The sequence below is a fragment of the Limanda limanda genome, chromosome 9 (genome assembly GCF_963576545.1).
Source record: "Limanda limanda chromosome 9, fLimLim1.1, whole genome shotgun sequence".
NCBI classification, from domain to species: Eukaryota; Metazoa; Chordata; class Actinopteri; order Pleuronectiformes; family Pleuronectidae; genus Limanda; species Limanda limanda.
This window is the reverse complement of record NC_083644.1, coordinates 14649012-14672696: the sequence shown is the minus strand read 5'-3', so window position 1 is coordinate 14672696 and position 23685 is coordinate 14649012. Positions and strand designations below refer to the sequence as shown.

The 23685-nt window shown below is 41.9% G+C and overlaps 2 protein-coding genes across 2 annotated transcripts in view; both read left to right on the top strand.

The window, feature by feature from the left end:
- rnf220b (ring finger protein 220b) overlaps window positions 1-16761 on the top strand; it is a 30463-nt gene extending 13702 nt beyond the window's left edge. Inside the window, exons 2-15 of the mRNA XM_061078746.1 lie at window positions 8040-8166; window positions 9058-9100; window positions 9201-9293; window positions 9776-9818; window positions 10103-10192; window positions 12411-12454; window positions 12784-12871; window positions 13223-13319; window positions 13616-13675; window positions 13808-13860; window positions 14018-14102; window positions 15308-15416; window positions 16520-16594; window positions 16690-16761. Of these exons, the coding sequence (XP_060934729.1) occupies window positions 8040-8166; window positions 9058-9100; window positions 9201-9293; window positions 9776-9818; window positions 10103-10192; window positions 12411-12454; window positions 12784-12871; window positions 13223-13319; window positions 13616-13675; window positions 13808-13860; window positions 14018-14102; window positions 15308-15416; window positions 16520-16594; window positions 16690-16761 (1079 nt within the window). The remainder of the gene's footprint in view (window positions 1-8039; window positions 8167-9057; window positions 9101-9200; window positions 9294-9775; window positions 9819-10102; window positions 10193-12410; window positions 12455-12783; window positions 12872-13222; window positions 13320-13615; window positions 13676-13807; window positions 13861-14017; window positions 14103-15307; window positions 15417-16519; window positions 16595-16689) is intronic.
- A 2761-nt stretch (window positions 16762-19522) lies between these two features.
- guk1b (guanylate kinase 1b) lies at window positions 19523-23116 on the top strand. The gene is made up of 7 exons (XM_061078734.1): window positions 19523-19634; window positions 19811-19852; window positions 21573-21669; window positions 22180-22318; window positions 22454-22538; window positions 22863-22948; window positions 23087-23116. The coding sequence occupies exons 1-7, from the start codon at window positions 19523-19525 to the stop codon at window positions 23114-23116; spliced, it is 591 nt and encodes a 196-aa protein (XP_060934717.1).
- Window positions 23117-23685: the final 569 nt, after the last annotated feature.

Sequence of the window (23685 nt, the reverse complement as noted above, 5' to 3'; positions counted from 1 at the left end):
TGTGTTCACTCACTTTGCTCCAATTGAGTTCGGCTTTTTTCAAAATTGCCAAAACTGTGGTGTGATGTGTTATTTGGGAACATTAGACGCAGCGTTGGCACATGTGTCACTGCAAGTGTTTCAGGCTGTTCTCTCTGGTGCTTTTCATTTACAAAGTATGTTGGGAAGTAGGATGCAAAGAATCTTGACCAATACACCAGCACAGAGTGTTCCTGACACTTGGAGTCGACTGCTCGGGGATGTAGAAGGAACTTGCTTCCGTCGGCTCTGTGGTTGTTGTTGAGTCGTGGCGTAATTAAACTGTTTAGAAAAAGTTGACGCAAGCAACGGAGCGATCCTCTCATTTTCTCCTTATTAAGCACTAATTGAGAGCGAGAGCGAGGGGGAGAAGAAAACGAGAAGTGATGAGGAGACGATGGAATAATAAGCGAGAAAGAGAGACACAGAGAGAGAGAGAGAGAGAGAGAGAGAGAGAGAGAGAGAGAGAGGGAGAGAGGGAGAGAGAGAGAGAGAGAGAGAGAGAGAGAGAGAGAGAGAGAGAGAGAGAGAGAGAGAGAGAGAGAGAGAGAGAGAGAGAGAGAGAGTTAGAGAGAGTATTAATGTCTATTAACCAGTGGTCCAGGTAATAGTGATCTGTATTTTTGGAGCCAATCTAATTACTCTCTAATGAGAGATTGTGATCTATTAGTCTCTTGATGTCTCTCTCCCTCTCTCTCTTTTTCACCCACACACACACATTTGTACTTCTATCTTAGTGAGGACACTCATTGGCATAATGCATTCCCTAGCCCCCTCTCACCCTATCCCTAACCATTCAAACTTATTGCATAACCCTAACCCTTAACCTAACCTAAACCGAAATCTAACCCTAAAATGTAGTATAAAACCCCCAAACAGTCCATCAAAGGGGGGGGGGGCACAAAGTGAAGACCAGCTTAAAGGTCCTCACTTTCCCAAAATGTCCTCACTCCGTAGGTTGTAGGCTCAAACTGGTCCTCACAAATATGAATAACTAGGAGCAGGTCTATTTGTTTTCCTGAGTTACTCACTAACATGACGTTTTATTGCTTCATTGCTTTTGCTTTATACTTTTTAGTTTAAAAAAAAGCCCAAGCGTGTTAGATTAAATCCCTCCAAGACTGCATCCTTAAAATCTCACATTCTTCATGTCATTCTTGGTGAAAATGTACTTAAGTTGACCTTACCCCACGAACAGGAATTGATTACCTGTCTGAGTTTGCTGAGGCATGTTGAAGTCCTGACTGTGTGATACACCGTGACAGAGTTGATCTGTGAACATTTCATCCGTCGGTCTCGTGAGTGCAGGATGAGTGACAGGCCACCGGTGAACAGCTCTGTATCACTGTCCCCTGTCTTCCTGTTCCAATGCGACTGCTCAGAGTTTGACAGACAACCGTCTGCAAACGGATGTCAGACGCTGGATTTGGCATTTTGCTGCTCCGAGCATGAGCACGATGATATCTCAAGTTCTGGATTGAGGATCATGAACGTTGCGTTTCACTGCTGCCTGGCAGAAGACGTAGGACAAGAAATGAGTGGAAAGACATGTAACAACAGTCTGGGGAAGGCGTGTGAGGATTCACACCATCTTAGGTTAATCAAACTACAGCGTGAGCACTCAATCCTTTTTTGGACCTGAAAAGTCACATGACACAAGCAGCTGGAAGAGGACCAAATAGGTGTTAAGTGTATTATTTTTACATGAACAAAGTAAATGTCTTCATCGAGCCACAATGGGCCTGATTAAAAGCAAGCATGTGGAAAATTTACCAAATGGAAAGAAGAGTCAGTCAGGACCAGTCTGCTAAGAGCAGATTGTAGAACTGGTCCATAAAGACTCAAGTGGATCCAATCCCACCCAAAATTATAGAGAACATTTTGTCATCTTCGTCAAGTATTTGCATAAACAAGGTTTGGCTTTTTTCTACATTTTATTTGTCATCATCCCCCAACAGAAAGAATACAATGCAGCGACGGTCACAACAGCGCCACCTTTTGAAAGGGACGACTTCAGTAGGCATTGTCTCCGCCTGTTACGCAGGGCTGGGGTTTGATTCCCAGATGTCGTGGGAAGTTCTGTTCTCTGCTCAAACTAAACCCCACAGCAAAGCAGAGTTAATAATAATAATAATATTAACTTTATTTATAAAGCATAAAAGTTAAAGCTGCAGCATCCAGATTGATCTTGTTGTCTTTGAGGACAACCTTCACCTGTGATAACAGAGTCCTCGGCTGTCAGTGTCATTTCTTAACACCCACATACAATCATCCTGCATTTTTGGAAAATAGCCTAAATCCTCTTGGATCAGTGAGCTTCAACTGAGTTTGAGGATTTACAGCAAACATGACCAACTTGCACAGAAGGCCTGTGCTTCAACAGTGATTGAGCCACTGGGTCCCAGTGACCTTTGATGCTTTTTTACTCTTCTACTCATCTTTGACTATATCCAGTTTTAAATGTTTAAAATCTCAAAGGATGCTTTGAAGCAAATTCCCATTATTGATTGGCTATTTGAATAGCATTTAGCAAATCACAGCATCTTTTGACATCTTTGTAAACTCTTTGCGTAAACAAGGTGTGGTTTTCGTTTTACATTTCTATTCATCTTTCTCATGTTAGCAAAGAACATATTCTTCTCAACCAAAATAGACAATATTTCCTGTGTTTGCACCATAAGATAAGAACCGATGGTGAGTTTGCTTGAATCCGCTCAGGAAGTATATTTACAGTATATTGACACAGACCCAAAACTTGCTGTATGTGAAAACCAACCCAACCCAATCACAGTAGGATGAATCAAAGATGTTTTCATGTGAGGTTGGTTGTAAGTAGCCTCATATCAGCAGAAATAGCCAAGGACAGTCCTAACTCTCCCCATGACTTCCACTCCCTCTCTCTAATCTCTAAGTCACTATCAAAGATCATTGAGCCATGCATCTCAATGAGGGTCAGATTGATTGGTAGCAGCGGAGTGGAGGCAGGGTTCGATCTTTGCCCCCGGGTCCTGAGAAGGGAAATATGGTCACGGGGACACTGTCGCACAGCTATTCAGTCCACTCTCCATCAGCAAGATGATTGCACACATACATGCTGAGCCACGCCTGCACCTGATGGAACAATTGCAGGGACTAATGGAGAAGATGAGAGACAGAAAGAGCAAGTGGGAGAGGGAGAGGAATTGGGGGTTTGTGGACTGATTGACTTGTGGTCAGAGAGGTTATGTCCATTGATCTGCAGGGCAGAAGAAAGGGCATTTGGCCTGAGGTGCTTCAGAATGAGTCTATTTGGGGTTTAGGATTCCTGTCCATTCCCACCAGGAGCTTTTTCATCATCAGACTCCCCAGGACTCACAGCTGCCGTCTCCCGCTGTCCACGTAATGCACAGAGCACTGCAGAGGCCAAAGGCCAATCAATGTTCTCCAAGAGGTTGATACAGATCTTATTAGTCAATGAATGATCATTAGGGGTCTAACGAGGCATTGATTTGTGCAAGGGCCAAAGGTTGCGGTGGTTGTGGTGAGTGTCTTTAATACATTAAACACAATTGATTGCAGAGTAGGGAAGGATATTTTTGAAGGATGCTGGAATTAGATTGGACAGGGAGAGATTTGAGGTCAAGCCAGGAGAGGAGGTGTTCCTCCATCGGCTGGTGAATGTGCCTAGAATTGAACGTGGAACCTCGCTGCACATTGGTCTTGTATATATTACCGGTGTAGCAATTCTGCAATTAATAAAAAGCAGATATCTCAAAGAAATTAGTTAAAGGCAACTGGACTTGCTGTTTCAAAGGCTGGAGCAGCAGCCTTTGAAAGCTGAGGAAATGACTCTGCTCATAGCAGATGTGTTACTACAGGGCCTATTATGTTGCTCATTAAATACCCAACCTCTCAATAGGCCATTATTTCCCCAATAAAAAACAAACGGCGGCCTGCATACTTTCCCCGCTCCCCCCTCTGCTTCAGAGGTTAGCTCTACCTCACAGACGCAAAAAAGCCTGACTAATATCCTGCATGTGATGCTTTTAAATAGGAAGCAGGCCGCGGGGTAGGGAGGGGTACAGGTGTGGCAGGAGCCAATGGCTTTTATAGCCCTCAATCTCCTCTGAAATTGTGCCAAGGACCTGCCTCCATAACCCACCACTTCAGCATTAGCTGCCAAGCGTTAACTTCACTCCTCCCGCCAATCTCTACATGCCTACTGGTTATATAGAGTCTGTGCTTGTTATGGCTTTATAGAGGGATTTCTGATGTGCTTGGAGAATTGTTTGATGATTGGGATAATGATGCCAGTTGGAGTGAGTTGTCTCAGCACTTTATGGCCAACGAAAGAAGAAAAAAAAAGGAGCAGCCGATGCAACACAAGCTCCACGTCCTCCCCTGGATGCTTGCTTGTTCGCCCCTTGCCATTCAAACCAGTCCAATCCTCCTCACGTCAATCAGAATTATAACCACGTCCACAGGTTTGTCACCGGGGGGACGTTCGTCACAATGTCTCCCCTGCAGAACAGCCTTTTCATGCCCCAGCATAATGTCAGCGGGTGACATCCAGGCCTGATGTGATGTGGCATTCACCAAAGGTCACGTTAGGCGTCTCTGCTGCATCTGCATCAGCAGAACTGGCAGCCGTCATATGGGCGCTGGCATCGGCCATTACCCAGGCCCTCGGGGGACACCATGCTTTGAGGATTTGTCAGCGGGATTCTGATCTCTCTGTTTCTTTGGCGAGGACTGAAATCAGGACACTTACTGTCCACGTCTTGATGCAGAGCAACAGAAACTGGATTTGACAATCAGTCGTACAAGGGAAGAAGGAGGATGGTGATCTTTTATTGTTTCAAGAGATAACACTTTACAAACGCAAGATGTGCTTGATAGTGGGGATGGGACAGACGGATCAAAGTGTTTTGATGGGTTACTCGCCCCAGGGGTGTGTTGTCCTCAAATCCATGGGGAGATAAACTAAACACTATATTCATACATGTTTGTGCTCGTCTGTGCTATTCTGTTCTGATAACAGCTGTGTAAAAGTGGATTTAGTGTCCTTCCTGTTCAAAAGGTGTAAAGGTTTTCCACTTGCACATAAAAATTCAATCGTAAACTAATTATGAAAAATAGTTCAGTCAAAAAACTGTGAGATTCTATTCCATGCAGTGCGTCTTTACGGGAGATAGGTGTAAATATAGTCATACACACATCGTCCCAAGTGAGAAGAGAGCAAATGGCAGCTGGCCAAAGGCTAGACAGGCAGGAGAGGAGGTCCTGAACTGGCGAGACACAAAGACAGAAAAAGGAAACAATCGGAGACAGAGACACAGTGAATCCATTAAGCGATGGGCCAGTCAGACTGAGCATAGCCTGGTGAGAGAAGGGCCAATCCATCCGAGCCAGTTGCTGTAGTGAGAGAACAGTTAACAAGCCTACAGGCAGGTTTTACAGCCCCCTGTTGTGTGTTTGAGACCCCCCAGGGTGAAAAGGGGCTGAGGCTGACTGATACAGACAGGGTTTATGTGGGTGGGGGTGGGGGGCAGTGGGGGGATGGAGACGTGTAAAAAAAAAAAAAAAAAAGGTGGTCATGTACCAACAACTGTCACTTACGACAGCGCAGCACATAAGCCCAGTGAGATCAGGCCCCGGCAAAAAAACACTCACATGCTCATCTGTAGATCCGAACACACAACCAAACGACCACGCCATTAAATCTTATGTGTGTGTGCGCGAGGCGAAGGTGAACGGTGGCGGCGTGGCTGTAGTCAGAGGAGCAGGGGGGGGAGGGGGGGTGCTTATCCCAAAAAGTGGACCAATAAGACACCTGAAAATCAAATCCCATTGCTCTTATCGCGGCGCCATTCAGAGACGCTATCTGTGCAGGTAATGTGGTTATAAATTCAATTTCAGCCCAGAGATTTCATTGTTTACTGATGCCTGCATGTTCCAGGCGGCAGAGCAGCAGAAAGCCCGGGAACGCTCGATGCGTGTCGGGAAAAAGTCATTTAGGCTTCGGCGAGGGGATGCAAAAAAGGGCGAGAGACTAGAGGAGGAGGGGCGGGGGGGGTTTGAAACCAGTAGAGCTGTCACTCTCCCAAGGACACCTGACTCCACTTTCTATTTTCTACCGCATGTTTTATTTAGAGGCCATTTTGTCCCATTTGCTTCCTCATTACGGGGTCTCAGAGCTCAACTGATGTCAGGGCGTAGAGAGAGGTGTGTCATGTCACTGGTCATCCGCAGCAGAGCTGGTCCAAAGTCTTCGTCCAATGTCCTCATGGAAGTTCAGTCCACCGTGCTCCACAGTGAGGGGTCAACACTGTCTCACACACACCAACCTGTTTATGTTCTACATTGAGAAGTGTTGAATTGTGATTTCCAGGCCTGTCATCTGTTTCCCCCTCTGATGGGAAATTAGGTGCATCTTGCCTACTAGCTCTGCCCATGTGATTGATGGCTTTCAGGAGTAAATCACCTCATCTACTAGGTAAAATCTTGATATAGTAGAGCTCCCAGCTGGCTGCTTATGGCAGTAATCCATCAGTGGGACCCAATGGGCCGAGTGGCCCTCCTGGGTAATGTTCCTATTGAAAGGCTATGATGTCAACACAGTGACAACAGGGGCCCATCGCAGTGTGTGTGTGTGTGTGTGTAAAACCTTATTTTACTCCCACTCCCACCGTCTGTCAATAGTTAGTCTACAGAACACACACATACTGTAGGTACACAACTGCAGAGCATCATATGTTAACAGTGGATGAAAGTAATTTTGATTAAGTACAACTTTCACTTGTATCTACTTTACTTTAATATTTCTATGTAGTGCTATTTTAAACTTGCTACACATTTTAGAGGCAACTACAATACTTTTGATTCCATCTGACAAACTGTTACATGTTACTTTACTGATTAATGTTTAAAGAAATTTAAATGCCAGATTGTTAAATATGAAGCGACCCAGCAGTGATGCAGTGTAAATAACGAGAGTAGATCTCACACCTCCGCCAAGGTCCATCTACTATATAATAACTATATAATTTTATTCTGTATCATCAGCCTCCGCACACCCAATATCTCAAACTTGAACTACACGTGTAGAACTCACCATTTGAAATGACAGTGACCACCTCCCCCCCTCAAATCAGCACATCACATCACTGCCATCCAGACAGAGGAACTAACTCTCAAATGGAGAGAGGCCTGGTTCAGCCGGAGCTTCGTCCCGTCTGCCACTGCAGCACCGAACTAACTGCCTCGGTGAATGTTGCTTGTTTGTACAGGAGGATTTTTTGGTTTATGTTTCATTTGAAGTCCTGTCTGTGAATCGCCTCTGTTGAAATGTGTCTGTCTGTGTTGATTGTACTGGAATGGCTTTGAGAACAAATTCCCCCCAAAGGGACAATAAAGTCTGAAGTCTGGAGTCTGTATAATTATTTAAACAACCCTTATTACAGTGAAATGCAGTTTCCACCTTCATGCTTCAAAATAATCCAAAAATAAGATATGAAACACAATGCGGCTTTCACAGCAGTCACCATACTGCATAATTAACTCCTTTGCTGTTTATATGTTCATTAGATTTAGCTTTAGTAAATAAGTTACTTCTTCGATACTTCTTTGCTTTAACTTTCGGATAATGAAAGCAAGACTTTTACTTGTAATTAAGTAGTTTTACATTTGGTGTTCTGCAACTTTTACTCAAGTATTTGAAAACTTGTTCCACCCCAGAGTAATAGTGTTATATTAGTTCATTTATTGTTATCATTATTATTAAATAGATTTATTTTTACTTGTTTACTTGGAGTTTGTGTACTAATTGTATAAAGACAGACATTCTATATTTTGGATTCACGTGTGAAGTAAAATCTGTGTGTGTGTATGTGTCGAAAACCACATTCTATCTTCTGTCCTCTTGTTTTCTTTGTCACACTTTTCTTAAATGCATGTTCTCATATAGCCTGACAAGCACAGACAATATGAAAAGAATGGCTCAGGTTTTCTAACAGACACGTTCTCTCTCCTCCTCTCTCCAGATAAGGTGAAGGGTCTGTACGACGCTCAGGCCCCAATGTGTCCCGTGTGCCAAGCTGTTCTCCGACCTTGCGAGCTGCAGGAACACATGGAGCAGGAGTTAACCAAACTGGCCCAGCAACAAATCAGGTATCACACGCACTCTGTCATTTCCTCCAGATCACTCTATAATCCTCTAAATCTTTATGTCCATTCCCTTTTTCCCTTTTTATCCTCAAATAAAATTCACTTATTTATTTATTTCCCCTTCTATTTACAGCGCAGACTTTTTATTCTCTTCAGCTTTCAGATAATTAATCTTGACAGTTTTTAGTTTTATTTAGCTAGAGGGACCCCTCCCCCCTTTCAATTTCCCCCTGGTGGTATCTCCCGTCTTCCCTGTCACCTGTGTGCCGTGTTTACAAGCTGCCTCGTTGTTCCCTACATATTTCATATTACAGCCTCCGGCCTCAAGGCAGCAAATCATACAGCGGGCGGATAATGTCCCACTAATGGCTGCTTTGAGCCCTACACACACACACACACAGACACACGCACCAGCACTCACACACACACACACATACATGCACGCACACACACATTACCTGCTGCTTAGACCAGAAGAATGATTCCTCCAATAAAGACATTACACTCCAAATCTGCTTAACGACCGCTCCGTGGACAGTAATGGTTTCAAATTGAACTTGGCCCACGGGGACACTGTGTGTGTGTGTGTGTGTGTGTGTGTGTTTGTGTGTGTGTGTGTGTGTGTGTGTGTGTGTGTGTGTGTGTGTGTGTGTGTGCGTGTGTGTGTGTAACTAAAGCTGTAACTGCGGAATTGTATAGCGAGAAAGACTGAAATGAGGTGACACACAATCTCTGATACAAATTTAGATAAGACAAAAGCAGAGGTTATTTTTCGAGATAAGATAACATTGTGTATGTGTATTGTTTAAGAAGATTGTGAGTTGTGACTGTGTGTGCACCTTTCTATCACCAAGCTTGTTTAACATCTGTATAATTTGCCTCTTTTCTCCACAGTGCCGCTCCCGTGCAGCACAGCCTCCTGGTACGAGCCCCAAAGGTAAAACCCACCTGTGATATCTTTCAGTCAGAAGTCACATCCACCATCATTCGCCTTTAACTCTTTTCCTTTCTCTTCTTTCGTGTTTTCTTCTGTCCAGTCTCTCTCTCTCTCTCTGCACATAAAGCGTGAAGGATGTTCTCCCACGTCTCCCCCTCGACCGGCCGAGGACGCTCACTCTGACCGATACCAGGTGAGGAAATCGGTGTCAGATTTAGATTTCAGATTTCAAACGTGTACAATGGAGTCTAGATTTGGATATAACAAATTAAAAAAACATAAATACAACATTTAATTATACTTTCACACAACCACAATTAAGAAAAGCAAAAGAGTCACCAAAGAACTTAGAATGGAGCAACAGAGCAGGGACTCCTCCTCCATGACAGACATAGAAATGATGGATATACAGACTAAACACAGTAATAAAAGTGGAGCTGATTATGATATTTAAATATGGAAATGCAATATTATTTAAAATATGTTAAGACACTTTATATGCTGGATATTTTTTTTCTTAAGAAATCGTTTTATTTATTCCTTAGCATAGATTATAATAGTTTCACACCTCTAGATATTATTTTAAGTAGTAATGCCAATTAAAGAAATTGAAAGTCTAAATTCATCGTGATAGAAATGTGAAATATTCTGATGTTGGTCTTCTGGTTGTTGCAGACGTTTCTCCGTGTGCGGGCCAACAGACACACAAGACTGAATGGTACGTTGACGCATGCAGAGTGAACTTGTTGTGTTGTGTTGCTGCTCACCGAGAGTTCAGCACAGCCGAGTCAGACAGGTCTTTAGTTTGAGAAATGAAACAACATTCAAGTTTCCTTTGTTCACGCTGATGCGCCCAGTTGTGTTTGGTCCAACCCCTCCCCTCCCTCCCCAGGCGCTCAGATATCACCCCCTTTTTTTCCCACACCATCTCCACTGGCCTAGCGCCCACACGAGCAGAGGAGCTATTAACCTCTCAACTTTGACCTCTTGATATGTTAACAGTCGATGACCTCTGCTGGTGCAGGTGCTACGTCAAATCTGCCCCATTACGCCCTCACAGCGCAGGAGCCCACCTAGACTGCATACAAGCTGGTAAGACTCACCCAGAAGCTCTTTCTGCATCGCCACACTCACTTGTTTCAGCAGCCGAGGCCTGGAATCAAACTAAAGACAACTTCACTTTAACTAAAATACATTATAGGGTATCTTGTTTGAGTCGTTCATTAAGCAAAACTTTGACTTTAGCTAATTCCTGCCGTAGAGTAGTAGATTTATTCGTTTGAGAAGGGGAAAGTGATTCATAAATATTTGTTTTTTTTAAAGTCACTATGAGCTTAATGACTTTAATCATTCAGTGTGTGATTTTTTGTGGCGTCAGATATTGTTATACATCCATATTGAATTTACCTTCATGCTTACACTGATATAAGGGTTGTCTGCATGACTGACTACTTTAAACCACCCTATTTGGATTTGATACCATAACTCAACTGTAACCTGTATATTCACTGCGGTTACACTGTATAAAGACAGTGTATCTGTCTCTGCACTAATATACTCGTATAGATCTACTTCCCTGAAGCCGCAGCTGACACAGCCGACATCTTACTACTGTTATTATTAGCGCTGTGATTCTCCGGCTCTTAGCGGACTCCTCAAACTGCCAGCGCTGTCGAGCTCTGTTAGCCTTTATTGGGGCCTTATAACAGGACAGCATAATGAGCTTCTAAATACACGTCAGGGAGGAAGAAGAAGAAAGGGGGAAGAGGAGATGGAGGAGGAGGAGGAGGAGGAGTGGGGGGGTCCTCTGTTGATTAATCAACCTCTCTCTCTCTCCCTCGCTCTCTCTCTCTGTTTGATGAGCTCTTCCTCATCTATGACCGTCTCTTTAACCCTCATTATGTTTGCTGCGATGGCGGCACTCGGGGTCACGGCCACCAGCTATCTGGGTGCCCCCCCCACCCTCCTCGGGGGGGTACTGTCACCCAGCGGGAATTAGAGGGCCCTAAAACTTAATGTCCCCTCGTGCAATCTGCAGTCAGTCAGGTCAGAGTGGGAGAGGAGGTGCGGTTGATGTTCTGCCATGTTAACTTTTATATCAGAGGAGGATGGAGGGAAGAGGAGGAGGAGGAGGGTGAGATGACAGGGGATGGGAAGAGTGTTTTGCCTCCAGTGTTGTCGTCTGTTGTGTGTGCGAAGCCCTGCACATTGAGTCTCCTCACTCTTCACTGTAAGTGTGGTACTTCTGGCTCTGTGTGTGTCACTGTGACTGTGTGACAGGTTTGTTCTCACGTAAGCTGGAGACTTTGTGAAATGAGCTGAAGCAGCAGAAAAAAAGTTTTTACATGTGAATGTTGCACATCAGTGGTTTTTCTGCCCATCTCCCCACCGACACACACCCTGTTCCATGTGTGTGCTTTTACACTGACCTCAAAATCAAGTTTTAACATCTGAATGGATTGTGTTATAGCTCAAATATAGACTCTCTAAAAGTTTATTTGGTTTGGTTTCTGGTTTGGATCCTGATTCATACTGTCTCATGTGTAAATGTGAAAAGTAACAGAAACATGTACTTTATGTGAACTCAAACTGGGACAAAATAATGAGGAGTATGTCATTCCATCATTTTCATGATCACCACATAAAATGAATTTTTCGGTAGGATAGAAAGAATTTTCTTATAAAAGTCTGGTGCAACGTGTTAAATGATGTAATAAAATGTGGTTTTAAATGATCTGAATGCCACTGATGTAGACATCAATAAGACCATTTTACAGAGACAAAACAGTGGTCCTCTGCATTTGGTTAAGTGTGTGAACCATGAAAAAGAATGCAACTGTATAAATAATTTACTTTAACTTCAATAATTGAATTAACCATTATGAAAACAGATTGGAATAAAATTGAGATTCCAGAAAATATATTAAAAGTCCTTCCCCCCCAAATAATCAAATCACCTTTCCAAATGAAAAGTTACAGACCCCCCCCTTTTTCTCCCCCCGTCTTCCCCCTAATTATTTACATACATACCCTTATTTTCCTCTGTGCGACTTCCCTTGAAACCTGCTTCCACTTTCTGACCTCATCAGTGTTTCTCATCAGGAAAGACAAGGACCCAAAAACTTAAATTGGACTTCTCAGTAATTACCGCTGAGTGTAAAGAAAGAGGAAAGTCTCAAATGTGAGAATTAAAAAATCAAGGACAAATACAAAAAAAGTGATATGATTAAATAAAACATTGGAGACCAAATTAAGTCCTTCCTCTAAAGTAACCGTTCCACCGTCTTGTTTTTCTTCTGTCTGTCCCCAGTCAGGATTGGAAAGCTGAAGAGGAGGAAACCAGAGGACGGACATGTATGTAATTTATTTTTCTATGAACCAAAGAAACATGAAAATCTATGTTTGTTAAATACTACAGTAAGAGATGAATATGTATATAAAATGTCGAGGTTGGGGGGGTTGTCATGTGATCTGGACCCTCTGACGCTGTTGACTGCCTTTTGTTCACGTAGCATCAGGCTCACTGTCAGCTCAGTGTGTATCCATGTGAAAACACTGCAGGCGTTGGTTCACAGCTACGAAAACACAGAAGCAGATATGCAGCTCGGGGCTACAGGAGGCATACGGACATATTCATGCAGACAGAGACATGTGTTCTTCATGTGCACATGTGTGTGTTCTAGGAGGGTTCACTGGACCTGGCGCCATTGGAGAATGAGTGGAACGAGAGGAGAAGGATACCGATGTCGTCTATGGTTGGAGGGTTTAAAGGTAAGGATACATCTCTGCGTGCGTGTGTGTCTGTGTGTGCGCGCCATCGAGGTACCCATGTGTGTGATGTTGTTCAGTGGAGGGTGAAAAATGTGACTGAGTGGCAGTTGAAAAATCACTGAACTTTTCAGACCACATTACAGCGGAGCAGAGCGCCTCGAGGGTTCACTTAAAAGTAGCACTTTGCTTTACCTGAGAAGATTCTGTGACCTGCAAACTTGTTGCACCCTGACTGACAGCTGGAGTCACATCGTGTGCCTCTAAATGAAACTTAGAAATAAAGACCAATCCTTTCTCTGCGTTTGAAAATATCATTCATACAATCCTGAAAATTGTATTTTGTCTCGTTAGGTGCGATGCTGGTGAGCACTACTTCCAAGGAGTGTCGAGACAGTGACGCAGACCTGGACGTGGATGGAGACGATACTCTGGAGTACGGCAGAGCACAGTATCCTTTACACGCAGAATGTAACTGTGTATCTAGGTGTATAATGAGTTGAGAAAATTCACTTACAAGGAGAATAAACTTTAAAATAGATTTCAACTCCAATTATGTGTCTGAATTTTACATCCAGATCAATGGATTATTTCCTGAGAAAATAACAAACATGTAAAAAACTTTCCCCAGCTCACAGGAGAGTGATTCAAATGATAAAAAGTGAGACAATATTTCTCAGCATATTAAAAGTTAGATGCACATTTTATTATCTCCCACTTTGTGGTTTTTCCTGAGTTTGTTATAAGATACACAGAGGCAGACGTCATCCCCTGCTCAGGAGAAAGCTCCAAAGAGACGACAGTGAAGTATGTTTCCCACCTGACAGCCTCTCATTCACTCCACATATTCCATTAGACATGAAATAATGATACATATAGGTTGTCTTGTGATCTTCTCAGTTTGTTGGCTCTTAAATGTCTGTTTTGTTTTGTTTGCAGCATACTACCTGATTCCAGAGTAAACCTTGGCTATTCCAAATGGTTAAATGATGGTAAGTTAAGCAAAGTCTGAATGAATAAATTGATTTAAAAAAGACAAACTGAAGGAATGACTTTTGAGAATTGCATTCTAACAGGTTTTGCAGATAAATGTTTTATAAACTAAATTGATTTCATTATTTGTTGTTATGTGGTTCTTTGTTCACTCAGGGAGTCCATCTACCAGCAGTGGAGAGAAAGGGGACAGCAGCCTCGCAGTTCTGCCCAAAACCTGCAAAAACACTGACATAGAAATGTAAGTTTGTATGGTAAAAAATAAAATGATTTAAATTCACTCGATCCAGATTTTTATTTGGATCTACATCAATGTATACACGCTCGTAAATATAATGAATTATTCTCTGAGAAATAAGACAAAAAGGTTGGAGAACACCCGATCTCTCAATATTCAGCAAATTTAGAAAACATTACCGGATCTGAAACCTGATCTGATTCTGCACCAAAATGTAATGGATTCTTCCCTGACCGATAACACGTCCTCCCACCAAGTTGCATGATAATCCGTCCTGTAGTTTGACAACAAACCAACAAGTAATGAGGTAATAAACAGGTAATAATGACAAGTTTCAGCATCATTCAGAACATAAAATGCTAAGTTTTTCTGAGCTCAGGATTGCTTGTCCTAAACACATGAAGTAAAATTCTTCTTAGTTTGAACATATGTTACATCCACATCTGTCCTCACATCTGCAAATGATTTCTTTACGAAAAGGGAGTTTCTTTACCATCATGGTTTGGGCCACAGAGTTGAACATTTTAATCCAAACAAATTAGCCACTCGTGTCACTTTTCATACCAGCCTCTCCTGGCTCAGGGTCACAGGGGAAGTCGGGGGTGTTGGTCATAGCGTATCCTACATGCTGGGACACGCATGACTCCCAGTTGAGGACGTGTAACCATCCCTCTCTTTGCTGTGTTTATTTTGGCGACAGCATCTCTCTCTTTCTCTTTCTCTCTCTCTCTCTCTGTAGCATCATCACCACCTGCCCCTGCTCTGACCAACGTGATACACAATACTATATCAATATGATGATATCATCAATCAAGGTCACAGCAGGCGACTCACGCATGTACACACATTTCATCACACTTAATGCACTACAGCCCGTCTGCCTCCACGTACAGTGGGTCTTCACGTGGAGCCTCTCCCGTAATTGTGCGAGTGTGTGTTTGTGTGCGCACGCCTTATCTCCATGTGGACCCTGACATCCACCCCCACCTCACCACCAGCCCCCTACACTCTCACACGCTTATGATAAATGAGACAGCGAATGCAGGCAATGTGATTGCTGCTAAATTTCATGCTCAGTGTCCATGTTGGCCAGCGAATAATTTAATCTGTCTTCGATTTATAAATGACTCTCCTGTGTCTGCCTGCCCTCCCCTCTCCACTCCTGTTACTGTCCATCCAACCGTGTGTGTGTGTGTGTGTGTGTGTAGGCTCTCGGAAGACTCCACACTGACAACCCTGGATGCACTTAAAGCTCGGATACGGGATTTGGAGAAACAGTTGTCTAAAGGAGACAGATTTAAATGCCTCATCTGCATGGTGAGTACGGAGGCAAATTAAAGCGACAGAGCAGACAAGCGAAATGGAGACAGCAGCTCAGTAAAGCAGAAACTGATGAAAATCCTGTGGGGACACAGTTGTTTTTTTAACTGGCAATAAGTCAATATTAGTAGTCCTGATAATATTAAAATGTTATTCGAATAAGAGCAACAATTTCACCCTCTCAGAGTGAGAGGTTGACATTAAATCGCGATGTGTAACATATTGTGTAGTATTCACCGTAAATTGTCAAATCTGAATTATGTTAATATGCAATACATTTATATATCGCCTACATCATTTTTGAACTGAAACCTGGCTCAGACATTTCGTGGAAATTTGCTCGCTTCATCTTGTTTCCAGGATTTCTTTAAATCTAACAAAGAAGCAAGTTTTTAATTAAACCAACCAAATTAAATCTTACGTGTTATTCCTTTTTTTATTTCTCCTTGTTCTGCTCTTCAAACTAAGCACACATCTCAAAGACATTTCCCCAAAATAAAAAAAGAAATGTATGATGAACACAATCAACTTTGATGTGTAAATAATAAAATCAGAAAAGATAATTAATTAAATTAACTAAAAGTTGCAGCCTTACTTTATACATGATCTTGTTAAATTATTAAAATGTTTGTTAACAGACCTGTAATTACAGAAAAATTGCAAAAGCTTTAGAAACTTCACCCAACTAAATTGAATTCTTAGTTCTTTGTGAATCCAGATGGAACTTTGATGAGATTCTTTTAAATAAATTAAGAAACGATAACATGAGATGAAAACAAAGTAACGTATAACATAACAACAAACCAAACACATGCACACTTATGAAATCTGAACACACTAATGTTGCTTACTCCACACAGAAGATTCCAAATTATATGACGGAAAACTGTTTGCATTTTATCTTCTATAGAAACTAACATAACACATTGAAATGAATGAGTAAACACGTCGGCTGGAACTTTTCATGTATCACTGATGCTTAAATAAAGGTTCATTAATAAGGAGCCTCTCCTCCTGTAGCTCTTAATGTAGTTTCACGTGGACATCTAGTGGAAGCTTTTTGTACCACACCCTCACCAGCATCATCTCTGTCTCTACAGGACACGTACACGACGCCGCTCACCTCCATCCAGTGCTGGCACGTTCACTGTGAGGAGTGTTGGCTTCGTACGCTGGTAAACATTTTCAGCTTGAATCATATCAATGTCAAAATGAAGACGTTTTCCTCAAAATGTTTGATAAACATCTGAATTATTCTTTTTTTTCCCAGGGAGCGAAGAAGTTGTGTCCTCAGTGCAACACCATCACCTCACCTGGAGACCTGAGACGGGTCTTCCTGTGACCAGGGAGGGGCTTCCTCTGTTTTTAGCCAATCAGGGGTGGACTTGTGGGCAGCTGGCCTGTCAGACTGCCACCCTCCTCCTCCTCCTCCTCTTCCTGACCCCTTCTTTATGTCAGTGTTCTCCTAAATTCCACGCAGCCATGACCTTTGACCGTCCTTTACGCCCCTGTATAAAATCCATGTTCGTGCTGCGACATCAACCAGATCTGAAGAAACATTTAAAACCAACTGAGAGCTCAGGCACTAAAAAAACAAAAACATAGATAAAATGCTTTCGGACGATATTTATCTTTTTCTAAGTCTGTTTTATGAGGGAAAACAAGAACCACATGCAAAGCACATGTACATATTTTTGTGTAGGTTTGGATTGGTGTGTGTGTGTATACGATGTTGACAAGCAGAACAACCTGACTGTATTTACTGTACATAGTCTTCGAGTAGATCATTTATTATTTGTTTAGCTCCTGTAGGTTCACTAACAGTAATCTCATAACACTTGTTTTGTCTTCTGTCATTGACGTGTTTCTTTGTACAGGATCATTAAATCTAATTTGATCAATGTTGCTTCAATAAAAATGTGTGTCTTAAACGCTGCCGACGCATTACGTCTTTGAGCTGAGGGAGGGGGGGAGGGTATTCACCTGTTGAACGCGAGCTTTTCGAAGACGGACATCTTGTGTTGGTTTGTGTATTCGCCCTTTAAAAAAGTGGGTCAGTGCGGGATTAACCCGGCAGAGCCCATCACAACTCAACTGGAGAGGAGGGACACTAAACCCTGCTATTCTGAGCTTTCACTCGACCACTGGAGCGCCGCACGGTTCAGTCACGCCACGCTGACGCCCGAAAACACCCCAGGACCATGATACTAGAATTAAGGGTCCATCAGGAGAAAGTTATCAGCAATTTCAAACTGTGTGTGTTTTTTAAAATGTCAAAATGAAACTCTGCTACCACGTTTGTGCCCTTGAGCAAGGTTTTAACCCCCAACTATTGGTCAGCTCTCAGGTATGACAATATGTAAACTAACAACCCTGGATAAATAAAACTTTGCTTCTTTCAAACTAAATTTAGGTACGTATACGTTTTTGTAACATTTTTTCAAATGAATTTATTTACTTTTTTATTTACGTCCCTGACCTGACTTCTTTTCAAAGCCAACATTCCCCTTTGGGCTCTACAGCGAGAGATCTTTGGAGTCTTTTGAGAAATACATCCTCAATTTTTACACTGAATCTGCTGCAGTTCATGAAACTATATTTATAAAATGACACAATCACTTGTTTATAAACATCTCTTCGTCCTGTGTCTGTGAATGACAACAAGCCAGCATGCACGTGATTGGTCCCTGAAGGGAGGTGGAGGTAATTCAGAGCGACAGTGAGCTGCTTCAGTGTGACACACCCACACACACGTACACACACACACCCACCCATACACACACACACACACACACATACAGTCCATTAAGCCTTGCAGAAGAATCATCTGGGATTGAGCAGCTCTACTAGACAGACGGAAACAGGCTCTGTGAGGAAAAGGTAAGGTGGTCTTTTTACTAATTAAAACCTGATCCTGCAAAAGTATGTTTTCATTAATAGTTAACAAAACAACAATTTTTTTACACAGTGATTAAGACACATTCAAGTTAGTTTATGCAGAAACGAGAAAGCTTAGTTGAAGTTGTAATACATTATGTTGCACAAAAGAAAAATGTAAACTGCACATTTGACAGTTTTATCCACAATAAATAATTGTTTGACGCATTTCAGTTCTTAGTAAGAGGGACATTAAAATATATTCCCTTATATATTCTCTTCAAGCAGAGATTATTTTTTTGGATGACAGGTCAGGGCTGGATACTTTTCACCTCCTTAAAAAAGTTAAAAGTAAACATACGTAGGAATTACCAGCAGAATGCATTTTGATTAACAGTAAAATCATCAATTATACTTAACATTTCACACGTTTGTTATTTGTTTGAGATCAGTATATTATTTTAACTAATACATTTACTGATGCAGCTTTTTAACATTGAAGGATTCTATGTGAGACGTGGTGAAGTAGCAGTATAAAGATGTGTTTGGTACAAACTCCTGTTATTAGGTAACCGTGTCTATAGATTCTAAATAAAGTGGCTCCACAACGTTCCTGATGCGTGGTCCTCTCTGAGCGCAGCAGGAACTGGGCCACCTGTCCTGTCCTGGACTCTTTGTGCTGCCTGGCCCATGATCCAATTAATCCAGCTGACTGACCTGCCTGCACTTCATTAACAAGAATCCTCAACATTAACCCCGGGGCCTGTGGCTGTATAACCAGGCAGCAATTAGAGAGTGGACACGTTGTAATATTTAATTACGGCAATAGGACGTTGGGATATTTCAAAGTGGAGATTCATTCAAGTGGAGATTAAATCCAGAACTATAATGTAAAGCAAAGAGCAAAAAAGGTCTGGTGCTAAGGTTTAGTCTGACAGCAACTTAGACCAGTTAACAGGAAACATATTGAGCTTCGGCAGCATTGGAAGTTAGACAGTTCATGAATGGAAAATACTTGACGATCTTAACTTTCTATGGTGTGAATACAACCATCAATCTTACTCTATATAGTAAATGGCTGCCATGCCTTTAATGCTGGATTTCTTCCAGTACAAAAGATCTGCTTTTAATCTGCTTCTGGCACAAACCTGAGATAACTCTGCTCCTGTCTGTCTGTCCATGTCCCTGTCCGTACATGTCCCTGTCTGTACATCTGTCTCAGAACAATGTCAGGTCCAAGGCCCGTGGTGCTGAGCGGCCCCTCCGGCGCAGGGAAGAGCACTCTGATGAAGAGGCTGATGAAGGATCACGAAGGCGTGTTTGGATTCAGCGTGTCACGTACGTTCCTGTGCCAACCTCCTGTCTGAGGAGGAAGTAGGACACGGCGTCTGATGCTGTTCTGACGCGTAGAAGTGTGCTACATGAGTAAATCTTGTAATGTGGAGACTGACGTTTCTGCAGGATCCTATTACTCCTCTTTAATATCTGTTCAATGTTGATCCTCTCCTTCACAGACACGACAAGAAACCCACGACCAGGAGAGGAAGATGGCAAAGGTACAGCAGATTAATCGGAGACACTTTAGTTTCAGCACAAGTAGGTGGTTGAGGTTTTAGCGACTTTAAACCGCAGCAGGACCACTGTGCTCTGTGATCCACCATCTGCAGTCCTGTAGGCTTGGGTTTCAAATCAGTAAAGCTGTGATAAAACATATCTATACACCGTTTTCCTTTATCTCTCTATACCCCATTTGCCAGCCTCCCTTCACTTCCATTGTCCACAACACTTCTTACTCCCAAGTGAACTGCACACATGGCTCTGCCCCCCCCTGCCCAGCTCCCCTGACTTGAGGGGATAAACCTCTGTGTGTGCCTGTTTTGCTCTCTCCATAGGGCTGAACAAGCTCCCCATGCTTCTGGGGGCTATGTTACTGCCCGTAGCAGACATCTTTTCCTCCGAAGACTTAGAAGTGTCAACCTCATGTTTGAGTCCAAACGAATCAGATACCACAGAGACAGGTGACGTCAGTGTGACTCCTGTTTTTCTTTAATTTTTTAAATAAGGCAAAGGGAAGGGGGTTACTTTCATCATCCTGGCACGCTTCTCATTGAATTCATTACGAGAAAGTTGTGTGATAAACAAAAAGCTAAAACAATAAAACGATCTCTGAGATCAGGATGTGACAGTTTACACTTTGGAGTAAAAAGCTCTTGAAAATAGCCCCCTGTGATGCCTCAGTAGTGATTCCCATTCCCCCCGTCCAGTGAAGTGCAACCGTCCCATTTCCCACTGTGGCTAAAAGAGCACTGGTGAATTGTAACCAAGCATTAGCATCACAGGACAATGACTCAACAACTTTTATCTCATATATACACATAAATATACATACACTTCAAATGGTTTGATTCTTTCAAAATGTTATTTCCCACAATTTCATCTTCACAGTGGATTTTCCTGACTTTGTACTGCAGTTTTCCTGAGTACTGTTTGAAATCTAAACTGTGTTTGCACACTGATTTTCTGTTTTACTTCAGTCCGAGCAGACTCCTTCAGACTTGCTATGCTAATGATTGTGTGCTTTCACAGTGGCTGTTGATAGCTGTAGTAACGTGTTCTTCTATTTTAGATCTCCAGAGGTTTTGATGTTGTCAAGATTTAGGAAATGGATCTGGTATGGACACAATATGTATCTGCATGTGATCTGCTCAAGTGCTCAACTAACGTTATCTGTTGAAAAAATACATTTCTCATCTTAGCATGCTTTTCCTTTTGAGAGTGTTTTTTGCAGATTTAACACAATTAGAAATTTAGCCTTGAGAAGAGCATCATGCACTTTAACTAAAGCTGGGCAATATGAAACAATATTATTATTACCTCAGTATAACTTTCATCAATACCAAAATAACAAAATATATTGTATCTATATCAATAAATTGCTACTGCATGTTCAAAAACAGTGAGGAGGTATAACACTTAAATGATCCTCCTCACATTTCAGATGTTTTACCGTCTTCGAATAAAGACGTTTAATATTTATCGTGTTAATAATTGATATCGACTGATGTGAAACTTTATATCTTGTTCATGTTCACCAAGCCCTAACCTAAACACATTATTATCATACACATTATCATATCCTCTTTCATTTCAGCTTATGTCCACAGTTGTGATAAACTTGGCGTCATCAATCACTAAACTGCATTTTCTCAATTGTGCAAATCGAACTGGCAGATCTAGATTAAATATTCTATGTTGTACACATGCTGAATCTTACAGATTACCACTTCACAACGAGAGAGGCCATGGAGGAGGGAATCAGCAATGGCGACTTCATTGAGAATGCACAGTTTTCCGGCAACATGTACGGAACAAGGTAAATATTTGCATTTTTTTGAGAAGACAAAACTCTGACAGAAAGTATATAGATAGTATATTATAGAGTTAATGTAATAGCAGTGTCACAGATTTATGTCAATTTAGATTCAACAGAAATGTAGTCTGCTAATGTATATAAGAGAACGCCCTCTGACTGGGCCACAGGGTTCAAGAGGATATATAATAGTCTGGTGACAGATGGAGCTTTAACCGCCATCAGGTCAAAAAGAGCGACGCTGCGGCTCAGCACCTTGTGTGTCACATTTAATCTCTTCCTCTTATTCTGAAGACAAAACACACACACACACACGCTGGCTGCAGCTTTAGGAGCCTGGATCAATGCAGCGATCCTCTTAAGTCAGTCACTACATGTGAAGAGCACAGTATTACATGATTACACTTCCAGTACATGTTCGTAAAAAACCCACAGCTGCTCATTTCTCTAGTCCTGGTTATTTCAATGGGTTTGCGTTTGGTGTCATTTCATGCTGTAACACTGTTCCTGTAGTACAGCAGCTGTAGAAGACGTGCTGGCCAGGAACCTAATCTGCATCCTTGATGTGGACATCCAGGGAGTGAATAGGATTAAACAGACTGACCTGAACCCCATCTACATCTCCATCCAGCCGCCTTCCATGGAGATCCTAGTAAATATCAAACTTTTTATATATATTATGAATTTTTTTTTTCTAAAGTGGCAGTCATGATATTATTATGTAACTGCTGTTTTGTTATTCAGCTCTCGTGCTGAAAATAATGTTTTGTTCTCCTGTTTCTGTCAGGAAGAACGTCTGAGGGACCGGCAGACAGAAACCGAGGAGAGTTTACAGAAACGTCTGGAAGCTGCTCGCATCGACATGGAGCTCAGTAAGTTTGTCAAAACTCGATTCTGAACTTACGACAACTTGAAGGGCACATACCTTATTTCAAACATTTGCACTATAAACATGTTTTTAAAATAACGATTTCTGTATTATTTGTTGAAAAGTCTTTGAAAATCTCACAATGTTAAAGATGAATCCGCACAAACATTTGAAAGGTTCTTCTGACTTATAGTGCATCTCTCCACTAAATTTGGTGCTAATATGTAAAGTAGTTTTTTTGTAATGCTGCAAACAAACACTGATGAAAACATAACCTCCTTATTGGACGTATCTATTGAGGCTAATTCGCTTAACTTCTTTCTTCTAGGTAAGGAGCCAGGAGTGTTCGATGTTGTTATTATCAATGATGACTTAGAGAGGGCCTACAAGGAGCTGAAAGATACCCTCAATGAGGTAAGAGCAAGAACTGGTCTGTTATAGTCTTATACTGGTCTAGTCTGGCAGCTGCAGTACAGACTCTTCTATATTCATGGACAAGACCAAGTTTATTGTTCAAAATATTAAAACTACTCCTCATCTATCTTTCTCCAGGAAATCCAAAAAGTTCAGGAGGCCAAATAAGAAGGAAACCTTATCCAGCACTTGTTAATCTGGCCTGAGTGACCCCATCTTCACTGAAACACCTGAAGAAAAGTTTGTCTTTCATTTACCTTCTGCGTCATATTGTAAGAGATGCTCAGATGGAAAAGAGGGACTCTGAATTGATTATAGTTTTTTTGTGTTAGATTTAGGGCAATTAATGGTTAATATTTATATCAAGGTATGAAAATCTGGACCTGTCAAAAAAAAAAAAGGATTGAGGCAACCGCCAAATCCAGTGCAATGTTTGGACTTTATCGGACCCAGTTTGACACTGGACTATACAGGAGGGTGTTCTACGCGTCACTATCACTGGACAGTACCAACTGCACACACACTGCAAAAAAAAAGTTCAGAAAATAGTTGTGTTCTGTTGAATTCTAGTATAGTGGAAACTCATATTTAAATGTAAAATCTAAATGATGCTGATTTAGCATTCATTCATGACTGTGTTTGTTTGTGTGTGAGGCTGAATAAAGTGTGAGGACAATGATTGATCACTTTTGTGTTGTTTAATGAATCTGTCATTCACTACGTCATTCAGGTAGATT